This window comes from Lipotes vexillifer, unplaced genomic scaffold (genome assembly GCF_000442215.2).
Source record: "Lipotes vexillifer unplaced genomic scaffold, Lipotes_vexillifer_v1.1 scaffold470, whole genome shotgun sequence".
In the NCBI taxonomy this organism is placed as follows: Eukaryota; Metazoa; Chordata; class Mammalia; order Artiodactyla; family Lipotidae; genus Lipotes; species Lipotes vexillifer.
This window is the reverse complement of record NW_006799533.1, coordinates 1,916,505-1,938,256: the sequence shown is the minus strand read 5'-3', so window position 1 is coordinate 1,938,256 and position 21,752 is coordinate 1,916,505. Positions and strand designations below refer to the sequence as shown.

Genomic DNA, 21,752 nt, shown 5'->3' with positions numbered 1-21,752 from the left:
GTGGGAAGAGCATCAGCTGGCGGCCAGAGCCCCTGTCTCAGGGGTCCGTGCTGGCTAGCAGCCACCCCTCAGCTGGCCCCGTCAGGGATGTGAGGGAATCCTGAGAGACAAACAGCTCCAAAGCTACCTGTTAAAAAAAACAGAAGAAAATAAAAGGAAGGGAGGGAGGGAGGGAAGGAGGAAGGTGAGGGGAGGGGAGGGGAGGGGAGGGAAGGGAGGAAAAAACTCCAACCCAGTTAGGCTCTGGGCCCTCCTCCTGCAGAGACGAGAGCCCCTTCCTCCAAAGCCAGGAGCCCCTCAGTTTTCACTGCAGGTGAATTTCCTTCCAAAGGCAGAATCCAGCCCGTTTGCATCCACTGGATGGATTTCCAGGTGAGCATGTGCTTTGGGGCATGCTTCTGGAAGAAGCATCCTTTGGGGTTCTGCGAATTCTCAGTTAATGAATAAACATCACTCCCGCTCCCGGTGGGGCAGGGTGGGAAGAGAAGGGATTCATATTCCACTGGGGTTTGGAAAGCACACCTTCCTCAGCCTTGCCCCAGATGGACAAGTGTTCTGCCTTCCCTGCCTGTCACCCCTGCCTGGGACTGTCACATGATCTTCTGGAGACAGGAGCCCCGCCCCAGATGCTGTTTAAACTGTCCTCTGGGCCTGCGGAGGGTCTTCACCATCCTGGAGCGGGGATGAGGCCAGGAGGGGCCAAGGTTGGCACGTGTTCCTCTTCCCAGGACCCCTAGCTCTGCACTCTTGGGGCCACTATTCAGAGGATGGGGTGGAGAGGGGCGGCAGAGTCTCTGGAGTCGGGGGAGGGGAAAAAAGGACCCCACCCTCAGCTGTCCCTGCTTCCCTGTCCTGCACCAGTTACGCCTCCCTCCAAAGAGTGCGGCCCCGCCCGCCCAACTCTTCAGCCCCTGTCCCCTCGTCCCCGGCAGCCAGTCCACTCTCCCCTCCACACGCACCACCTGGACCCAATGCCTTCTCCTCTCCCACTGAGCAAATCCCTCGTACACTTGACCTTCACTCAGTGCTCACCCTCTCTGAGGAGCGTTCCTGGAACACCCTATGCCACCACGATCCTGCCTCTGCACCCACTGGCAGTTGTATTGTGGAAGGAGAGATTCTGTGGTCCCTTCAGTATGCTTGGGAAACTCAGGTTTTCATGCTCAAGACTTCACAGAGACGTTGATGTAATAAGAATTGGCAGGAGGTGGCCAGCCAGCCAGCCAGCCAGAAGCTTCCTGTGGAGCATCCCCTGGTACCCATCCCCCAGCCTCACGTAGGCTTCAGCTAGCCCACCCTGGCCTGCACCCCACTCAGGCCAACCCTCCTACCTTCCCGACTCTGGCTTCACAAATCCTACCCTCTCCTCGAGACCCTTCCAGGCCACTTTCCTCAGTGGCTCCTTTGTAAATATCTCTTGTGCTTAAAAGGAGTGCGCCAGGGCTCAGCTCCTACTTAGTGTCTAATCCTTCCCCCAAACTCCACTGCCTGTGTTCAGGTGACCCGGCAAAGTAGCTTGAGGACAGCGTTCCTGTGTTTGCTCCTCCCAAGGGCTCCTCTCTCCTGAGCACCTCAGCATGACTCCCAGGACATGACTGATTAAAACCACGTGGAAATAGGGTCAGCCTTCTGATAGTTTCTCAATTGCTCTCTTATACCACCAACAACAGCATTGCTTATGAGCACTTCCAATAGAATTTGAAAGAAAGAAGGAAGTAATTCTAACAACAGATGTTAATAAAGGTAGAAATAACTTTTTTCTTTCCTTTTACTAATCTAGATGTTTTAACAATAGCAACACACATATATACATATACACATATAGAAATATATATTTGTGTATACACATACATGTATATCTACATATAATAAAGATACATAGATAAATGACAGATATAGATAGATAGATAGATCCTAAATGTCGCTTAAGTTGAGTTAATTATAGAGAGTTACAGAGAGATGTGTACCAGAACCTTCCTTCATAGCTCATACCCTTTGCATGTTCCCCGTACCACTTGCCACACAGCTCTGACCAACCAGGCTGGCCACTGGCTTTGCCCTGAAGGCCTCTTTGCCCCTCCAGGCCTCTCCCTCCATGTTCTTCCATGAAATTACAACCCACCCTTCAATGGCCAGGTCACACGTGACCGTCCTCCCCAATACAGGGACAAGATGCAACTTTCCTCTCCTCTCTAAACCCCTCTCCTAAGGCACAGGATCTCATTCTGCCCATTAGAGAGGTGTGTGTGTGTGTGTGTGTGTGTGTGTGTGTGTGTGTGTGTGTGGTGGTCGTGAGTCTGGCGGGGAGGAGGGGGGAGGCAGGTTGGTGGGGGGGTGAACAGAGAGGAGAAGGAAGGCTGGAGTCATTTGCACTGAATGTCCTTAGAGTGGACAGGGGAGAAATGATAACTAAAGAGGCATGCACATTAAAAATTACCTGGATGGACTTCCCTGGCTGTCCAGTGGTTAGAGCTCTGCACTTCCACTGCAGGGGGCATGGGTTCGATCCCCGGCCAGGGAACAAAGATCCCACATGCCAAGTGGCGCAGCCAAAAAAAAAAAAAAAAAAAAAAAAAAAAAACAAAAACCTAGAAATGGGTGGAGCTTTAAATGGAGAATGAAGTCCCCATCCTGAGGTATCTAGTATTTTTACTACTTTACAGGAAACCCCACTAGATCCAAATTTAAGTGTATCTAAATCCAGAGACTGGCAGCATACATCTCTTTTACTTTCCTAGAAGTAATACATTTCAAAATTTAGCTGTATTCTAAGCACATATGGAATTTAGCCTTAACTCTAACTATTAAGCAGCAAGGAGAAAACAGAAGTTGATAAAACATCCGTATTCCTCCAGACCCCAGCGGGATTCTCCCAGTGCCCTATTGAGGGCTGGTGACCCAGAGACTGAATCCACATCGTGTCATGGCCACTCCACCTTGGTGATGGAAACACCACACCTCTGTGCTGGGTGTATATTTAGCCCCCAAGTCTGAGTCATCAGAAATAGCAGAGCAAGATTGTTCTATTTTAATCAAATGTTAGTGCATTTTTTTTAGGAAACCATACCTGAGGTGACATCATTCTACCCTGGAGAGAAGGGAAAAATGTCAAAAACGACTGGGGAAAGTGATCACACTTCTAAATATAATGCAGATAAGTCGAGTGAGACAAGATCCTGCCTTCTAAACTAAACTAAACCGACACATTCAAAAGAAACCACCTTACTGTTTTCACAGCTCTTGTTGACTAGCGTCCTCTGTGGTCATTTCCCTAATTCCCACTGGGAACCAGCATCATTCAAACAGTCAGTAAATATCTTCTAAGAGGCTGCATCCCATTGCAGGACAATCCTGGAATCTCCTGGAGCGTCTTCACCAAGTGGTCCCCTCCTGGGTGACGTCACGTCAGTGTCATTCTAACGATAATTATCTTCCAGGAGTGTCTACCGTGTGCCAAGCATCGTGCTAGGTGTTCACATCCACAGTTTCATTTAACCTTCACAAGCCAGTGAAGCAGGAGTCCTTTCCTTCTATGCTGATTCGGAAGCTCAGAAAGGTGGAGTGACTTTCTCAAGGGGTAGCACCAGGTTTTGAACTCAGGTCTGCCCAACTCTGAGGCTGGTCCTTTTTTGTTTTTTTGCAGTACGCGGGCCTCTCACTGTTGTGGCCTCTCCCGCTGCAGAGCACAGGCTCCGGACGCGCAGGCTCAGCGGCCATGGCTCACGGGCCCAGCCGCTCAGCAGCATGTGGGATCCTCCCAGACCGGGGCACGAACCCGTGTCCCCTGCGTCGGCAGGCGGACTCTCAACCACTGCGCCACCAGGGAAGCCCAGGCCGCTCCTTTTAAAGCAAACTGCGAGGTCCATGAAGTCTCAGAAGCAGACCCATAAGTAGGTGCTTCCTCCAGCTCAACCAGGAAACATACAAAGATGGTTTTTACCTGCTGGGGGTAGCAAGGCTGTGGGTTGTTTCTTCCTCCTAGGATAAAGCCACCATCACACATCAATGACAACAACAGCAGCTAACATTTCTCAGGATGTGCTTTCCCCAGTCGACCTCATTATATCCTCACCACAGCCCTGGGAGGTAGAAACTACTATTATCCCCATTTTGTACAGATGTGAAAGCCCAGGCCCCAGATCACACTTTGGTATTTAAATTGCAACAAGGCAGGAAGATCTGAAGGAGACTGGAAGACAGACCCATTGCTGTTGAGGTTACCCCAGACCATCGGCCCCTTGCTCTCGCGTGGGTGTCCCTATGGATGCCCCTTCCATCTTCACCCCGCCCGACAGTCGAGAGGGCAGTGCTGCTCACTGAATAGATGAGGAAACAGAGATCTGGAGCAGGTAAGCCCTCCTCAGCATCAAGCGGCCCCCTGGGGCCCTGGACACTGCTGGGGACAGACTCCTGCCAGGGGGTTGCGGTGAAGGCTTATAAGCCCAAGGCAAATACATGAGTCTTGGAACTTGGAGCTTTGGAGCCATTGAAAACACTGTGAGCCCTTAAAGCCTTTTTGTTTTTAATGTTCAAGCTTTAAAAAAAATATCTAGGGCTTCCCTGGTGGCACAGTGGTTAAGAATCTGCCTGCCAATGCAGGGGACCCGGGTTCGAGCCCTGGTCTGGGAAGATCCCACATGCCACAGAGCAACTAAGCCCGTGCGCCACACTACTGAGCCCGTGTGCCGCAACTACTGAAACCCACGTGCCTAGAGCCCGTGCTCCGCAACAAGAGAAGCCACCGCAGTGAGAAGCCCGCACACCACAACGAAGAGTAGCCCCCGCTCAATGTGACTAGAGAAAGCCCGCGTGCAGCAACCAAGACCCAATGCAACATTTCCCCAAAGAAGACATACAGATTGCCAACAAACACATGAAAGAGTGCTCAACATCATTAATGATTAGAGAAATGCAAATCAAAACTACAGTGAGATAACATCTCACACCAGTCAGAATGGCCATCATCAAAAAATTCTACAAACAATAAATGCTGGAGAGGGTGTGGAGAAAAGGGAACCCTCTTGTACTGTTGGTGGGAATGTAAATTGATACAGCCACTATGGAGAACAGTATGGAGGTTCCTTAAAAAACTAAAAATAGAACTACCATATGACCCAGCAATCCCACTACTGGGCATATACCCTGAGAAAACCATAATTCAAAAAAAGTCATGTACCAAAATGTTCATCGCAGCTCAGGACATGGAAGCAACCTAAGTGTCCATCAACAGATGAATGGATAAAGATGTGGCACACATATACAATGGAATATTACTCAGCCATAAAAAGAAACGAAATTGAGTTATTTGTAGTGAGGTGGATGGACCTAGAGTTTGTCATACAGAGTGAAGTAAGTCAGAAAGAGACAAACAAATACCGTATGCTAACACATATGTATGGAATCTCAAAAAAAAAAAAGGTCATGAAGAACCTAGGGGCAAGATGGGAATAAAGACGCAGACCTACTAGAGAATGGACTTGAGGACACGGGGAGGGGGAAGGGTAAGCTGGGACAAAGTGAGAGAGTGGCATGGACATACATACGCTACCAAATGTAAAATAGCTAGCTAGTGGGAAGCAGCCGCATAGCACAGGGAGATCAGCTCGGTGCTTTGTGACCACCTAGAGGGGTGGGATAGGGAGGGTGGGAGTGAGGGAGACGTAAGAGGGATGAGATATGGGGATATATGTATAGGTATCACTGATTCACTCTGTTATAAAGCAGAAACTAACACACCATTGTAAAGCAATTATACTCCAATAAAGATGTTTAAAAAAAAGACCCAATGCAGCCATAAATAAATAAATAAATCTTTTTTTTAAAAAACAATCTAAACTTGCAGGAATATTATATGACACTAAGGCACTTGTGACAACAAAGGAATGTCACTGCTGAGTCATCACACTGATATACTCTGCACGGCTAAGTGCAAATTTGAGAAGGATCAAACCCTGGGCTGCAAGTACAGATATAAACACATCGTAGAGGCACCCAGTGCCAGGGCTAACTCCAGCCTCACGCTCTGCCCCATCACCCACATTTTCATTATGATGATGTCTATTTGAATTTCCAGTTGCGTCCAAAAACTGATCAAGAGAATTTGGGCCCTGGCTGCAGACGGGGAAGTTGTTTTGGTCAGAGAGACACCTGGTGGCTCTTGAGATAAACCACACTACCCTGCCAAAGAACACGTCTCGTGTCCCAAGCAAGGCACCAAGGGATGGCGAGGAAGCCCAGTCTCTCCTGCTAAGGAGAGTACCCAGCATCACCTTTGCAGGGAGTGGGTAGCCCAGAGGGGCACACGGGCTTTGTGGCCGGAGCAAATGGGCTTGAACACTCAGCCTGACTCTGTCTCCTGGACAGTCAGCTTGACTGTTGAAATGGGGCAGGGACGCAAGTATCTCTTCACACCACTGTGAGGACCAGCTGAGCCAGGAGTGATGGACCCAACTGCGACACCCACAGTATTTGAACGCTGTCTGCCCCCTGAACTTACGGGTACCTGGGTGGCCATCAGTTCACAACAGGGCCCCTACAGCACCTCTGTGCTCAGATGGTTTTAACGTGGTCAGGGAGCTGGGTCCCCCATGGGCAGATAGGCTTTGGTCTCTCAGTGCCCCAGTGCTGTCCCCTCACAAAGGACACCCCTCCATGAAATCATGTCCATGGGGTTTCCTTTTGGGGGGTTGTGGTATTATGGCAGCCTCTTTCCCCCTTTATAAATTTCTGCATGCTTCAGTTTTTGCTACAAGCAGTTTCATGTTTATATAAAGAAGAAATGATTGCCATTTCCTTTTCAGTGGAAAAAAATGTTAAATTTCCATTAGCTCTTGTTTTCATCTTAGCCCTTAGACGATTTTCCATCAGTTTCTTTATTTTTAAAATCTTTTTGAACAGAGTAAAGGAGACTCTGGGATTTCACAGCGTCATTTAACATTCTCATATTCTATCCTGTAATTTCAGCCCTTGTCATTGTCTTTACACAAAGGAACACGGCAGACAAGCAGACATCTCCCTCTGGAAGGCACCAAAACAATGGTGCTCATGTCTCTGCCCAAGCTGAGGTCGAAAATGAAGAAGGGAGGGTGGTTTCATTCCTAAGAGCTCCGCAATACTTTCCAATACCAACTCAGCTTTCCCACACATCAAGGTAATCTGAAGGGGAAACAGAGCGCCAGCACGAGTGGCTGCCTAAAGCATTTCTTCGTGTATGCTACTCCTTACTTTCTTTTAAAACAAAAGATGCAGTGAAGAAAAAGTTGTACGCAAATAAAACTTTTCTCACTCCAGAAGAATTTTATACACATTCGGGAACTTAGCTGCTGGAGTATCATCATGAATTTTTCAAAGCAAAAAAAAAAAAAAAAAAAAAATCCTTCTGTAATTCAGATCTTTTTCTAATTCACCTATTTGATTGGCTGAGTTTGGCTTACGCCGGATTTTCTTAAAATAAAGGTCATTTTTTATTAGTCTTGGTTCCACAGTAAGCCAGCAAAACAATTTGGGGACCGATTTTTTGACATGTCAATTTCCAGGTGCCGTTTAAGAGAAAGAAAATCTAGAATTACTACATTCATTTATTTAATAGGTGATCCTATCACAATTCTTCACTAAGGTCTTAAAGGCTGAAAAGTTATCAGGAATGGACAGATGTTATGATTTATTCTGGTGCATGTAGAATCCTATCAGGGAAATTTGCTCAAGTTTTAGAAAACGTCTGTTTTCTAAAGAAATGGACTCAACCTTCCCTTTCCACAACGGGACGTGCATACGACATGAAATTCCCATAGCCAGGCCTCCAGAAAAGGAGTCCAGCAAGCCGGGTGTCAAGTCCTAAGGCTGTGCTGGAGGGCACTTAGCGTAGCCCGTGCCTGGCTCTCCAGCTGTGCACTCACACCAAGCTACCAGACAGTCACCTTAATGACTCTACAGAGAAGTGTTGGTATCAGGATGTGACAGAGGGGGAAATCTCTCAGTCTGATGAAGGATTAGGTCACCAGCATGTCTGTGGAACCTACAATCAGGGCAACGTTCTAAAGTGTTACGGTTTGTGTTGGTGATGACAGCAAAATGTCTACTTCCCTTTTAAGGCAGGTGACCACACGTCCCAGTTTGCCTGCGTAGTCCCAGTTTAGGCCAGTTGCCCTGTCATAATTGTTAATAGCACCTCCTTTCACTCTTAAAAGTATCCTGGTTTGGGTGATGAATGACACTGTCACCTCACCTCTAGGTACAGCTCCCCCCGGCCACACACACACACAAGATGCCCACAGAGCCTTCCCAGCACAGCACTTTGGTCCAGACTTTTCTACTACCCCTCCCACCCGATTCCTTCAGGGCCAAGGATCCCAAAATATAGCCGTTCTGATTAAATGTGTGCATTTGAGAACAGCCAATTGTAGACAACCGCCCTCAACCAGGGAAGTGCATATGATGGGGTCACCTAGGCCCGTGTCCGAACCAGCGGGACAGGTACCCTGAGGCGGTGCTTTCCAGAGCTCTCCCCACAGACCACTGAGGAAGGCCTTCGGGAGAGGGGCTCACACAGTGCTGGGATGGCCTATCAGAGGGCTCGGGCCACCCTCCTGGCCTCCACTGTTAAACCGCATTCTTTTCTCCCCCTGAAAAGGCACTGAGCAAAGCCAGCACCTCGAGGTTCTCACCAAAGATGGCGCTGCACTGGCTCCCACACGCTTCCCACTCGGAGCCAGCCAAAGGCATTTTTATTTTATTTTTTATTTTTTCTTTTGCGCGGTACGCGGGCCTCTCACTGTTGTGGCCTCTCCCGTTGCGGAGCACAGGCTCCGGACGCGCAGGCTCAGCGGCCATGGCTCACGCGCCCAGCCGCTCCGCGGCATGTGGGATCTTCCCGGACCGGGGCACGAACCTGTGTCCCCTGCATCGGCAGGCGGACTCTCAACCACTGCACCACCAGGGAAGCCCAAGGCAAATTTTTAGATGAATAGAAAAAGAAACTTTATTCTAATATAGCATGGGAAAGTTTTTGAAATAGGAATTCTTCCTTTTCTGACCAAAACAAACTTATACTTTGAACATCTCTGAAAGGTTATTTTCTGTACAATTATATAAATATTTCCACGTCCCTATAAACATGACATTTATGGTCCTAAAAGCTTTTTGAAAAATCAATACAATTAGATTCTTTAGACAATGATTAGCCCAGTTAGAAAACAGGACACATTCCCCAAGCACAGCCAGGGGTAAAGAGAGGACACAGTTGGGAACACAGAGCAGGAAGGGGCTGGGGAGGGGAGGGAAGACTGGAAACCATAAAAACACAAAAAAAACCCCTGCACATCAACTTTAGAGGCTAAGACCCAGCAAAAACTAAATTATATGCAAATGGAAAGGAACCATCCAAAGGGAACATGACATGACCTCGCGGTCAGATCTCACCCCAAGTCAGCAAATATATCACCTGGCAGGTTCGGTCTTCTGGGAGCGCAAGGGCCTTTTTCTCGTTTATTCTTATCGAGCGAAATATTCAAGGTAGGGCCAAGTTAGAGAAAAGACTTCAGAGCCAACAGACATGAATTCAGATCCCTGTTCTGCCACGTATACTGGCTGTGTGATCCTGGGTGGGATTCCTAGCTTCCCTGAGCCTGTTTCCCGCCCGTGAATTATCTAACTTTGCTGGCTTGTTGGGAGGATTAGAGGTAACTTATAAAAAGTGCTTATATCCCCCTGGAAAACAACTGACAATAACTAACTAAAATGTGTGTGATAAGGGCTTCACCTTGGAACTCAGAACAGGCTCTGCACGGCCTAGTCTAAGATTCTGATAGTGCTAGTCTACCCCGCGTGGTCTGCCAATCACCACCAAGCTCTGAGTCCGCCATGGGCCCCACTGCTGCCCCTCCGATGCTGTGCAACCACAAAGGCCACTTAAAGTTAGAAACAGATGTTCTCTTGGGAAACTGTGGTCACCCCCTTCCTAAGGCACCAGCTCTGCGTGCAGAAGTCAATGCGTGAGGACCGAGATTTCCTCTCTTGTTTGGGTATCGTTTCCCCGGAGTGCTGTAGGCACTGGGGCAGCACTGACCTGACTCCCACAATGCACCACGTGGGGTGACAGTCACATAGCGGGCCATGTAACTGAAGCCCCTGGAACGGAGCAAGCAGGTTCCTGCACCACATGCCTCCCTGGGTCCCCCCGGACCACCCCCCCACCCAACGCCCCCGCCAAAAAGCCGAATTTCTCAAGTCTCGGGCTCTGAGACCCTCCCTCCAGCTGGGCAGCGACAGTCAGCAACAGCACTGGATTCGGCGGCATTGAGAAGCCAGGACTCCACGGAGACGAGGGTCGTAAGCAACAAGGACCTCTCCTCACCCCGAGGAGAGAGAAGCGTGGCGGCTCTCTGGCAGCCATGTGGGCGAGGGGTTCAGGAAGGAGCACACGAACCCCCTGCAGAGCAGCCGCGGGGATGTGAGGACATCAGCCCGGCCCTCAGATGACGGGGTGCCACAGCCCCAGGGTCAAGGACAGAAAAGGAAGAGATGGCGCCAGCAGAAAAGACGGGGACGCTTGAAGTAAGTGGTGGTCTCGGATATGCGATGCACGTGGGTGTCGTCAAAAAGCGCCGGAGGGCTTCCCTGGTGGCGCAGTGGTTGAGAGTCGCCTGCCGATGCAGGGGACGCGGGTTCGTGCCCCGGTCCGGGAGGATCCCACATGCCGCGGAGCGGCTGGGCCCGTGCGCCATGGTCGCTGAGCCTGCGCGTCCGGAGCCTGTGCTCCGCAGCGGGGGAGGCCACAACGGTGGGAGGTCCGCGTACCGCAAAAAACCCCAAAAAAACCAAAAAGCGCCAGAGCCCGAGGTTTTAATGAGTTCTGTGGACATGCCCAGCTAAGTTTTTGGACCCAACGAGATCATCCTCGTTTCACAGGCAGTCACCCCAAACGCTACGGCAGAGGATGCGAGGAGGGCTGGCTGTCCCTCCTCTTCTCGAGGCCGGCAAGGTTTCTAAAGAGCCCATGGGACCCCGGCAGCGTGGCCCACAGGCCGCGGGGAGGTGTGATCTAGGACGTCCAGGGCTGGCGAGGGGCTCCGCCGCCTGCTGCTGCTGCTGTCAGGCTGGAGCCTCGGCCACACAGGGCGGGGGGTCGGGTGGGGGCCACAACCACCTGCGGCTTTTGGACGCACGGCTCCTCGCCCCGGTCACTCAGGAGCGGAGGCCACTTGCTCCCCGCTCGTTGTCAGCCGTGGCGCCGTGCCGGGACAGCCCGTCGGACTTGAGGGAGGACAGGGACACCTGGCTGATGTAGCGGACCTGGTCCCAGGGCGCGGCCCGTGGGGAGTCGCGCCGCCGGTCGTCCATGCCGACGTGCACGCTGACCTGGGACTCAGTCAGGGGCTTCATGCGGCCCTGCGCCTGCGCCTCGTACCACGCCAGCTCCGGCTTCCTGTAGCTGCAAAGCAAGAATCCAAGAGCACCTGAGCCATTCTGGACACACAGCCTTTTTTTGTAAAGCCCGGTGAAGGCCTCTCATGAAGTCTTTAATAACACACAGTATCAGGGCCTCACGGCTTTTAAAGGAAAGAAAGGCCACTGGACTCCTATGGCTCAGGGCAAGTTCCCAACTTAGAAACTTTCTAGCCAAATGCCTGCTACATAGTAGGCTGTCATGAACTTCTGTTAACTGAAAGCATAAGTAAATAAAGATCCCTTTTAAGAAAGGAGAAATGATTACAAACAGGGATCCTATAGCTACCTCTCGACATAAACAGCCGTCGAGCGGAGTAACGGGAAGCAGCAGCGCGAGGTGACTGATCAGAGGTGAACTGTTGGCTCGTGGTGGACAAGTTGTTACACAAACACATGCCAGGCCCCGCTCGGGGCACACACCCACCCCGCCCCCCAGGCCCGCCGCGGGGACTCACCACTTGAGCTGCAGTGACGAGAGGACCACGGACACGGAGGAGGCAGCCATGGCCGCCGAGCCCATCCACGGCTGCAGCACGACACCGATGGGCATGAAGACACCTGGCCGAGGGGGTGACTACACTCAGGCCGCAGCCCAGGGCGGAGAGCGAGGGGGGCCCAGCCTCGCCGCCCACCAGCTCTCCTCAGGGCGGCTCGGAAGCCCCTGGGCTGGCCGCTGACCGCGTGCCCGTGGGCCTGAGGCGGGCGGTCTCAGAGCTGGGCGGGCGGGGGGGAACAGATGTTCTCTTGGGAAACTGTGGTCACCCCCTTCCTAAGGCACCAGCTCTGCGTGCAGAAGTCAATGCGTGAGGACCGAGATTTCCTCTCTTGTTTGGGTATCGTTTCCCCGGAGTGCTGTAGGCACTGGGGCAGCACTGACCTGACTCCCACAATGCACCACGTGGGGTGACAGTCACATAGCGGGCCATGTAACTGAAGCCCCTGGAACGGAGCAAGCAGGTTCCTGCACCACATGCCTCCCTGGGTCCCCCCGGACCACCCCCCCACCCAACGCCCCCGCCAAAAAGCCGAATTTCTCAAGTCTCGGGCTCTGAGACCCTCCCTCCAGCTGGGCAGCGACAGTCAGCAACAGCACTGGATTCGGCGGCATTGAGAAGCCAGGACTCCACGGAGACGAGGGTCGTAAGCAACAAGGACCTCTCCTCACCCCGAGGAGAGAGAAGCGTGGCGGCTCTCTGGCAGCCATGTGGGCGAGGGGTTCAGGAAGGAGCACACGAACCCCCTGCAGAGCAGCCGCGGGGATGTGAGGACATCAGCCCGGCCCTCAGATGACGGGGTGCCACAGCCCCAGGGTCAAGGACAGAAAAGGAAGAGATGGCGCCAGCAGAAAAGACGGGGACGCTTGAAGTAAGTGGTGGTCTCGGATATGCGATGCACGTGGGTGTCGTCAAAAAGCGCCGGAGGGCTTCCCTGGTGGCGCAGTGGTTGAGAGTCGCCTGCCGATGCAGGGGACGCGGGTTCGTGCCCCGGTCCGGGAGGATCCCACATGCCGCGGAGCGGCTGGGCCCGTGCGCCATGGTCGCTGAGCCTGCGCGTCCGGAGCCTGTGCTCCGCAGCGGGGGAGGCCACAACGGTGGGAGGTCCGCGTACCGCAAAAAACCCCAAAAAAACCAAAAAGCGCCAGAGCCCGAGGTTTTAATGAGTTCTGTGGACATGCCCAGCTAAGTTTTTGGACCCAACGAGATCATCCTCGTTTCACAGGCAGTCACCCCAAACGCTACGGCAGAGGATGCGAGGAGGGCTGGCTGTCCCTCCTCTTCTCGAGGCCGGCAAGGTTTCTAAAGAGCCCATGGGACCCCGGCAGCGTGGCCCACAGGCCGCGGGGAGGTGTGATCTAGGACGTCCAGGGCTGGCGAGGGGCTCCGCCGCCTGCTGCTGCTGCTGTCAGGCTGGAGCCTCGGCCACACAGGGCGGGGGGTCGGGTGGGGGCCACAACCACCTGCGGCTTTTGGACGCACGGCTCCTCGCCCCGGTCACTCAGGAGCGGAGGCCACTTGCTCCCCGCTCGTTGTCAGCCGTGGCGCCGTGCCGGGACAGCCCGTCGGACTTGAGGGAGGACAGGGACACCTGGCTGATGTAGCGGACCTGGTCCCAGGGCGCGGCCCGTGGGGAGTCGCGCCGCCGGTCGTCCATGCCGACGTGCACGCTGACCTGGGACTCAGTCAGGGGCTTCATGCGGCCCTGCGCCTGCGCCTCGTACCACGCCAGCTCCGGCTTCCTGTAGCTGCAAAGCAAGAATCCAAGAGCACCTGAGCCATTCTGGACACACAGCCTTTTTTTGTAAAGCCCGGTGAAGGCCTCTCATGAAGTCTTTAATAACACACAGTATCAGGGCCTCACGGCTTTTAAAGGAAAGAAAGGCCACTGGACTCCTATGGCTCAGGGCAAGTTCCCAACTTAGAAACTTTCTAGCCAAATGCCTGCTACATAGTAGGCTGTCATGAACTTCTGTTAACTGAAAGCATAAGTAAATAAAGATCCCTTTTAAGAAAGGAGAAATGATTACAAACAGGGATCCTATAGCTACCTCTCGACATAAACAGCCGTCGAGCGGAGTAACGGGAAGCAGCAGCGCGAGGTGACTGATCAGAGGTGAACTGTTGGCTCGTGGTGGACAAGTTGTTACACAAACACATGCCAGGCCCCGCTCGGGGCACACACCCACCCCGCCCCCCAGGCCCGCCGCGGGGACTCACCACTTGAGCTGCAGTGACGAGAGGACCACGGACACGGAGGAGGCAGCCATGGCCGCCGAGCCCATCCACGGCTGCAGCACGACACCGATGGGCATGAAGACACCTGGCCGAGGGGGTGACTACACTCAGGCCGCAGCCCAGGGCGGAGAGCGAGGGGGGCCCAGCCTCGCCGCCCACCAGCTCTCCTCAGGGCGGCTCGGAAGCCCCTGGGCTGGCCGCTGACCGCGTGCCCGTGGGCCTGAGGCGGGCGGTCTCAGAGCTGGGCGGGCGGGGGGGGGGTGGGCACCGTCAAGGGGACTGGGGTCCCCCACCCACCCTGACCTTCCTGGGACCATCCAGAGGTGCCATCACCTGTTTGGGGGAAGCTCCAGGGGACAGGGTGCCCCAGGGACTTGCAGATGCCACCATCCAGGGGCACCTCGGGGGTGTGAGCACCGGGACAACACGCTGATGACCACGGGCCCTCTCTCCACGGACGGTCCTCCCTCAAGGGTGTCAAAGCACCTTGATAAGGGGCAACAAGACCAGGTCCTGGGACAGAGCCGCAAGCCCAGGAGGGCACCAGGTCCTGAGCCGGCCGCGGGGCAGGAAGTGCACCTGGCGGAGCCGGGCTGCGGTGGACATGCTGATCCACCGTGTGAGGCAGCGCCAACCGCTCGGACACAACAGGGGAACCTGGGGTGCGGCAGTCATGTTTAAAAATAGGTCTTGGCCCATGTAGGCGCTTTCCTTGCAGGAGTCTTTGGAACAACTCTTCCCTCTCTGGTGACACAAGATATAGTGGGGGAGGGAGGACTTAGGGAGCAGACAATATCCATCTCTTCCCATGATTATTTCTGAGTCAGGATAAAACCCGGGTGGGATTAATTCTTAAGACAAAGTTCTAAAGCACTGATCCCGGGTTTAGCGTGTAACGGGTGCCCCATAACTGCGAATATTGATTATTTTTCAGACTGTATGTCTTAATAATGTTCCAGAAAACAGGGCCAAGGTAAAAAGGGTTGAGCAGCTTGGCCAGCTTTTCAGAGAGGCCAGCAGTGAACAGAAGGCTTGGGTTCTCCCTGCAGTTTCTCATTTACCTTTGGAGACTTCAAAAGCGGAACATAATAAAATCAACTCTTTCTTCAAGGCTTCTGGCCACAACTAGGGCCAGAGGCAACAGGGCAGCGAGGGCCTACCTGCTGCAATGGGGATCCCGACCAGGTTGTAGATCAGTGCCAGCACCAGATTGAGTCGTATCCTCTGGACGGTCCTCTTGGAGAGGTGAATGCTGGCCACCACGTCGAGCAAGTCATTCTGCAGGAGAGGAGCACACGGTGAACTGCGAGCTCCGCTCTGCGGCCCTCGACACTCCTGCTACGGGCAACAGCGAGGGGAGACGCAGCAGAGCTCACTCTGATGAGGACGACGTCAGCTGCCTCGATGGCCACGTCCGTGCCCGTCCCGATGGCGATGCCCACGTCGGCCCGGGCCAGGGCCGGGGAGTCGTTCACACCGTCGCCCACCATGGCCACTCTCTTCCCCTCGTTCTGGAGCTCCTGGACCTTGGCCACCTTATGAGAAGGCAGCACCTCCGCAAAGACTTTGTTGATGCCAACCTGAAAGGAAAGAACAGCAGTCAATAAAAAAGCAAACGCACAATAACATCCGGTGTTGCCGAGGGGCAGGAATAGGAGCAGAAGCCCATGAGCCCTCAGCCTCCAGGTCCCGTCACCAAGTCCTGCAGATGCCAGGTCGCAGGGCAAGTGTACCCCCTGCTGCCATCCCAACACCGCACGGTGGTCTGGGACCCTCGCTGGCCTCCTGCCCACATCCTGGCCTCCCAACATTCTCCTCCAGACGCCACCCCGGTGACCCTTCCAAGACAGTAATCATCGGTCACATGACTCTGCTGCCTCAAGGCCTCCAGCGGATCCCACTTCCCTTAGGACAACGTCCAAACTCCTCTGCCTGCCTCCCAAGATCCCCAGGTCAGGTCCTGCCTGTGCCCAGCTCCCCGCACCCCACCCCCCGGCCCCAGCGGGCCCCGCCTTGGCCTCTCCAACTCGCTGCTACCTTGCACCCGCAGGCGGTGCTCGTGCTGCCTGCTCTGTCCTGCAAAGGTCACTTTTCCTGCCCCCAGCACCCCGTCTTCATGTGATGCCTGCAGGCCTCCTCTCCCCTGGAAGGTGTCCCCGGCCCCTGCCAGGCTGACGGGTAAGCTGGCAGCTGCCATGCGTCCCGTGCACTCTTCCACTGGAGTGCCCAGCACCTGGTTTACACTCGGTCCCTGGGCCACCCTCCCCACGGGACCGTGAGCTCCTCGAGGGCGGTGCCCTCTTCACTCCTCTCTGTAGCCTGTCTGTCACAGGGGTGGCGCTTAGTAAGTGCTTGCTGTATGCAGGAACGAGTTCTAACCCGGGAGTGGGTGTACTCTCAGAAGGATGGCTGACAGGGGCACTGCCGCTCCCCTCCCAAGGAGCAATTCATTCTCAAAAGCAGACAGCTTTACACACATGTCCGCAAGGGGTGGTATACAATTGTCTGGAGTTTGCACTGGAGCCCTCCCTGCGAGGCAGGGCAGGCAGGCATGCGGTTGTGCTGCCCTCGTGGCCCAAATTCAGACCCTAGCACCGCAGAAGAACTTCCGGGACCCAGGGACTTATCTGGTGCAGAGTGAGAAGAGCTGGGCCGGCAAAACACTCCCTTAATATAAAGGCTACAAGATTGTTTATTTCAGCCCTCAAGCCATGGTCTTTTTTCCTCAGTGCAGCGACTGGAAAATAAAGAATGTTGGAACAGCTTTTCCGGGGCTGCAGCCACCATGCAGGAATGAATGATGGCACCCAGGCCCCAGCAATGTGAGCTTTGGTGCAGCAGCAAGGTGGTCCCCTGTGGGATGTGCACGGCTCCGAGATCAAAGCATGTGGAGAGAAAAGCCCCGGCGAGGGGGGAGGACCAGAGCAAAGCTGAGTGCTCAATGCACTAGTGCTTATTTATCTTCCTTAAACTGTTTCTGCCAGCTTGAAATCGCTTGCAATTTCAGACGTGGGAGACATCCCGGCCCCTGGCCCTTACCTGGGTGGCAATGGCTCTGGCTGTTTTGCGGTTGTCCCCCGTGATCAGCACCACATCCACGCCCATGCTCTTCAGTGTGTGCACGGCCAGGGCGGCCTCCTGCTTGACTGCATCTGCAATGGCGATCATGCCACAGAGCACACCTGTAGGAGACACCGCAGGTGAGCACACGTGGCAGCGCCCTGGGCAGCCCGAGAAGCAAGTGAGACTTCATGATCCGGAACAGTTTTCCTAATACCATGTTACACGCCAAAAGCAAAACACCAAATTGTACAACAGAATACAGTTTTGATTTTGTTTTTTTTTTTTAAATTTACATACATTTCCAGATGCATACAAAAGCCTGGAAGGACTGTTAAAAAGTTAACAGTGGCTCTCTGAGGAGTAGGATAATGAGGGATTCCATGTTTTTTACAGCTCTCGGAATTTTCCAGATTTTCTGCAAGGAACATCTCTTGCTTTGCAGAGTGCCTGGCTCATAATAACTCAATACCTGTTAGCTATTAAAACATGAGAAATACAACAAATGCTACTTAAAAAGTGACACATGTCCAAACAGCTACAAAATCAATCCTTCCTTTCTGTCTCTTCCTACAGAAAACACTTTGTAGAATTTTTTTTTTTTTTTTTTTTTTTTTTGAGTGACTCCTTAGGTACTGACACAGGAAGGCATTCGAGGACTGGGGACTGAGGTGTGACAGGAGCACAGAGGGTGAGGATGTGTAAGAGGCACTTTTAATCGAGCCATTTCCAGCTTGACAAGCTGAGGGGGTTGTGCGTTTAAAGGACTCGGGGGAAGGCATAGCAGTGGGAGCCGGAAAAAAAAAGAGAGGGAGAGAGAGAGAGAGAGAGAGAATGAAAAGAGGAGCATTCAAAATACAGCAATTAAATTATTTCTTACTTGCATGTAGTTTTTACTTCTATTAGCAGAAACTAACAGTAACAAAGTGATTCTAATCTACCTGAGATGTAAAGCCCAGGATATAACCTGAGTACTAAGATACATACAATCTTGAGAAGCTCTGTGAAAGCTGCAGGGGATTTCAGTGTGTAAAGCATCTTAGAGTTAAACCTCTTAGGAAGTCAACTGCTGTTTCGCAGTGATCAATGAGAAAGGATGACTTTCAACAGCCAACTTGGGCAGATGCAAACGATGGTGGGGAAGACAGTTTAGAATCCCAAGAGCAAAGAGGCTGAAGCCATCTTCACTCTGGCGGCAAAGATGGAGGTGGCCAGAGGGGGCCTTAGGATTGACAATGAAGTGAAAAAAATGGCAAGACAGCCTTTTCGAAAATAGAACTAAAATTAACAGTGAGGAAGATTTACTTTAAAAAAAAAAAAAAGGACTCTATTTCTGCCTGACGTCTCCAGCTTCACTTGAGAGCAGAGGACAGGGGAGCAGAGCAGTACCGTCGATGGCCACCAGGATGGCCGTCTGGCCTTTCGTCTCGTGATCGGTCATCGCGTCACTGATGTCGCTGGTGACGGTCAAGCCGTTGCGCCTCATCCACTCTCGGCTGCCGATCAGCACAGAGAAGGTCTGCGGGACCGCATCTGCTCAAAGGAGTGTGTGGTTATTCCCAAAGATGCCAAGTTCACTGTGAGAAAGCACTAAAAACCATGGGATGGTTTCAACAGCAAAACGTCCACTTGACGGTTCTGGAAAAACCACAACCTAGTGAACACCTCTTGGAAAACCATCCTTAAAGAGCCAGGGGAAAAAGAATAACTAACATGCAGAAGAACTGCGGTATGAATTAAAACCTGTAAAGATGTTACAAACATATTAAACACCGCGTAGTGTACCTACTGGCCTTTAGGGGTGTCTGCTGCTGCAGTTAGACTGGATTAGAATTAGGATTAGAAGCGGTTAGTTATTTGGTCAGCGCCGAAAGCAAGTGTGGACTAGACCCATCACTGCTTGGTACAGATGATGCAAGGTGAATCAGCTAACAACCAGCCTCCGTGTATGAAAGGTTTTGAAGCTATACCTCCTAAGAGGCCAGCTGAGTCCTGCACCTGTCACCTCTACCTTAGGTGTCACTGATAGACCAGTCCCTGGAAGGCAAAGGAAAGGTCATCCCAGGGCTTTAACTTGCCATAAGGTGGTAACAGCTTCTAACAAAATCTAAATCAAGATTTAACTACTAACATACCTAAGAGCAAACACTAGACATGGGTTTTTTGGTTTGGGGGCGTTTGTACTCTCTTACGCTGATGGCTAGCACCCTTTGAATAAGAAAGGCCATCATTCAAAAAGCAGCTGTCCCTCCAGTGTCCCTTCTTGACTTGGGCAGACCATTTCCATTCACTTTCCCTGACGGCTGCCAGCTCTGTAAATACGTCACATCCCATCAGAGTTGACCACATGGAGGTTTCCTGTTTCGGAAGAACAAAAGGAAGACTCCCATCTGCCTACCCTGTAGCTTACGAGTCTTATCCCAAGACTAACCTGGGCTAAGAAAGAGGAGACTCGAGACTAGGGAGCCGGTAAGCAATACTCCATGGATCTAAGTCACACACTGCTTTTGTCTGCCATTAGCGTCAAGATTCAGCCACGTCGAAGAACACGAGAGAAGCTGCAGGCTTCCCTGGGAGACAGGCGTGCGGTGCGCCAGCCCTGAGCCACCTTCTCCGCAGTCGGGAACCACGGGGCGAGCCTGGCATGGCGCTCCCCATGGCTGGGCCCGGCCCCCAGCGGGCCGGGCAGCGGAAACCGAGGCCAGGGATACCTGTTTCCACGGGGACGCTGCTGACCCCGTTCAGGTGGGCGGTCGGTTGGCCACGTGGGCGCTCACCCTGGGCCAGGATGCCCTCCACGTTGCTGACTTTACAGCCGATCCCACAGCCGGGCACCGCCTGGAAGTCCGTGCAGTATCCCAGGGTCTCTGTGCCAAGTTCCTGGGAAGGAAAGTGGGGGAGAGGAAGCAGAAAACAGAGGTGAGTTGAGAGGGAGTCAGGACAGAGGTGGGGGTGAGGCGGGGGGAGAGCAGCAGACACCAGGAATTTAGAGGGAAGGGAGGGACGGGAGGGGAACTTCCGGGAAGGCGAAGAGATCGACGCTTAAGTCAGCAACTCTTTCTCTCTTATATGACACGGTCATTTAAAACAGCCTCAACTCTCTCCTAGAGTTTGGATGCCTGGGGAGAGTGGACAGGTTGCAGCCCAGAAAGAAGAAAGGCAATTCACGTCAAACACCCCAAGTTAAGGGCTGGGGTCGGGGCGGGGGTGGCGGGGACGAAGGTGCCAAAGGGAGGAAAGGTTTTCTTTTTATGTTGCAAACAATTTCATAAAAACGATGGAATAGGTAAGTGGTAACAAACTATTTTAAGGCCAGCGAGGGATAATTGCCCATGGCCAGACCCTGGTGGGGAGGGCCGACGTGGCAGGAGAAAGGGAAGGGCTGGGTTTATTTGGGTAACAGAACCCAAAGGAAGGATGCCTGGGGGTGAGCAGAATTCTTTCTGAAACATCAGAAGGATGAGAGGGGAAACAGCCACACCCTACACAAAGGACACAACGCGAAATGAGATTTCTGAAAGATTCCCTGTCCGGGAAGAGTTGTCAACTTTTCCCCAAGGCATCCATGTCACCTTCTACATTTATTGATAATTGTCCCGTTCAGACAGTTTACATATTTTCAGGGCAGTATTCTGGCACATCCTGCTACCTCCACGCGCAGACTGAAAACAGAGAAAGCTAACTAGGCCCTCTCACCTGCAGAGGTCAGAGGAGGAAGGCTCCCCACTAACTGTGCCAACAGCCCACAGTCCTCTGGTCACTTCTGCTGCTTCCTCTCCATCTCAGGAGTCCCCAGTAGAATGGGTTTCTCTCGACCTGGCTCCAAGACCCCCTTCGTTTTTGTATCCCTTTGCACGAAGCGCTCGTGAGGGACTGAATACGCCTGTCTTCCCCACCCGACCATCAACTCCCAGCAGGCAGAGCTCGCGTCTTATGAATTCTTACTCCCCTGAGCTTGGGATGCTCAGGAAATGCCTAATGAATGGCCATTAGCTCATTAACACTGAACTGCTTTGTGATGATCTGGAAACGTGACGAGGGACCTGCCGCCGTGCGCTGCATCCCCACCTGCTCCAGGGGGCCTGCTCAGCAGTTTCCAGACCACACGAGCCAAGGCCTCTGTGGAGGCAGCTGACGTTGGGGGCCAGGGGCAGCGAGGAGGAAAGGCGTGTGAGGAGGAAGGAGCCCGGAGTCTTCCGGCCCAGCTGGGGAGAGCGGGGGAGCCGGGGGAGCGAGGACCCAGCAACGCCCAGTCCACCTACCTCTTTACAGTATCTGGTAACTGCCACGCCCAGGGGGTGCTCACTGCTGGCCTCCGCAGTCCCCACCACAGCGAGCACCTTCCGGAGGGGCAGCGTGGCCACGTCCACGAGCAGAAGGACCCGCATGACTCTGGGGACCCCGTGGGTGATGGTGCCAGTTTTGTCAAACATCACAGTCTTTATCTGCCCAAAAAACCACATCTCAGTGACCAAAACACAGATGGAAGGGGCTCTCAGAGTCCTCACAATCTCG

The 21,752-nt window shown here is 53.0% G+C and overlaps 1 protein-coding gene across 1 annotated transcript in view; it reads right to left on the bottom strand.

The window, feature by feature from the left end:
• Window positions 1-11,181: 11,181 nt before the first annotated feature.
• ATP7B (ATPase copper transporting beta) overlaps window positions 11,182-21,752 on the bottom strand; it is a 53,805-nt gene continuing 43,234 nt past the window's right edge. The window contains exons 14-23 of the mRNA XM_007471694.1: window positions 21,500-21,682; window positions 19,949-20,117; window positions 18,627-18,770; window positions 17,217-17,359; window positions 15,554-15,757; window positions 15,338-15,455; window positions 14,160-14,262; window positions 13,458-13,687; window positions 11,901-12,003; window positions 11,182-11,428 (exon numbers count right to left, since the gene is read on the bottom strand). Of these exons, the coding sequence (XP_007471756.1) occupies window positions 11,182-11,428; window positions 11,901-12,003; window positions 13,458-13,687; window positions 14,160-14,262; window positions 15,338-15,455; window positions 15,554-15,757; window positions 17,217-17,359; window positions 18,627-18,770; window positions 19,949-20,117; window positions 21,500-21,682 (1,644 nt within the window). The remainder of the gene's footprint in view (window positions 11,429-11,900; window positions 12,004-13,457; window positions 13,688-14,159; window positions 14,263-15,337; window positions 15,456-15,553; window positions 15,758-17,216; window positions 17,360-18,626; window positions 18,771-19,948; window positions 20,118-21,499; window positions 21,683-21,752) is intronic.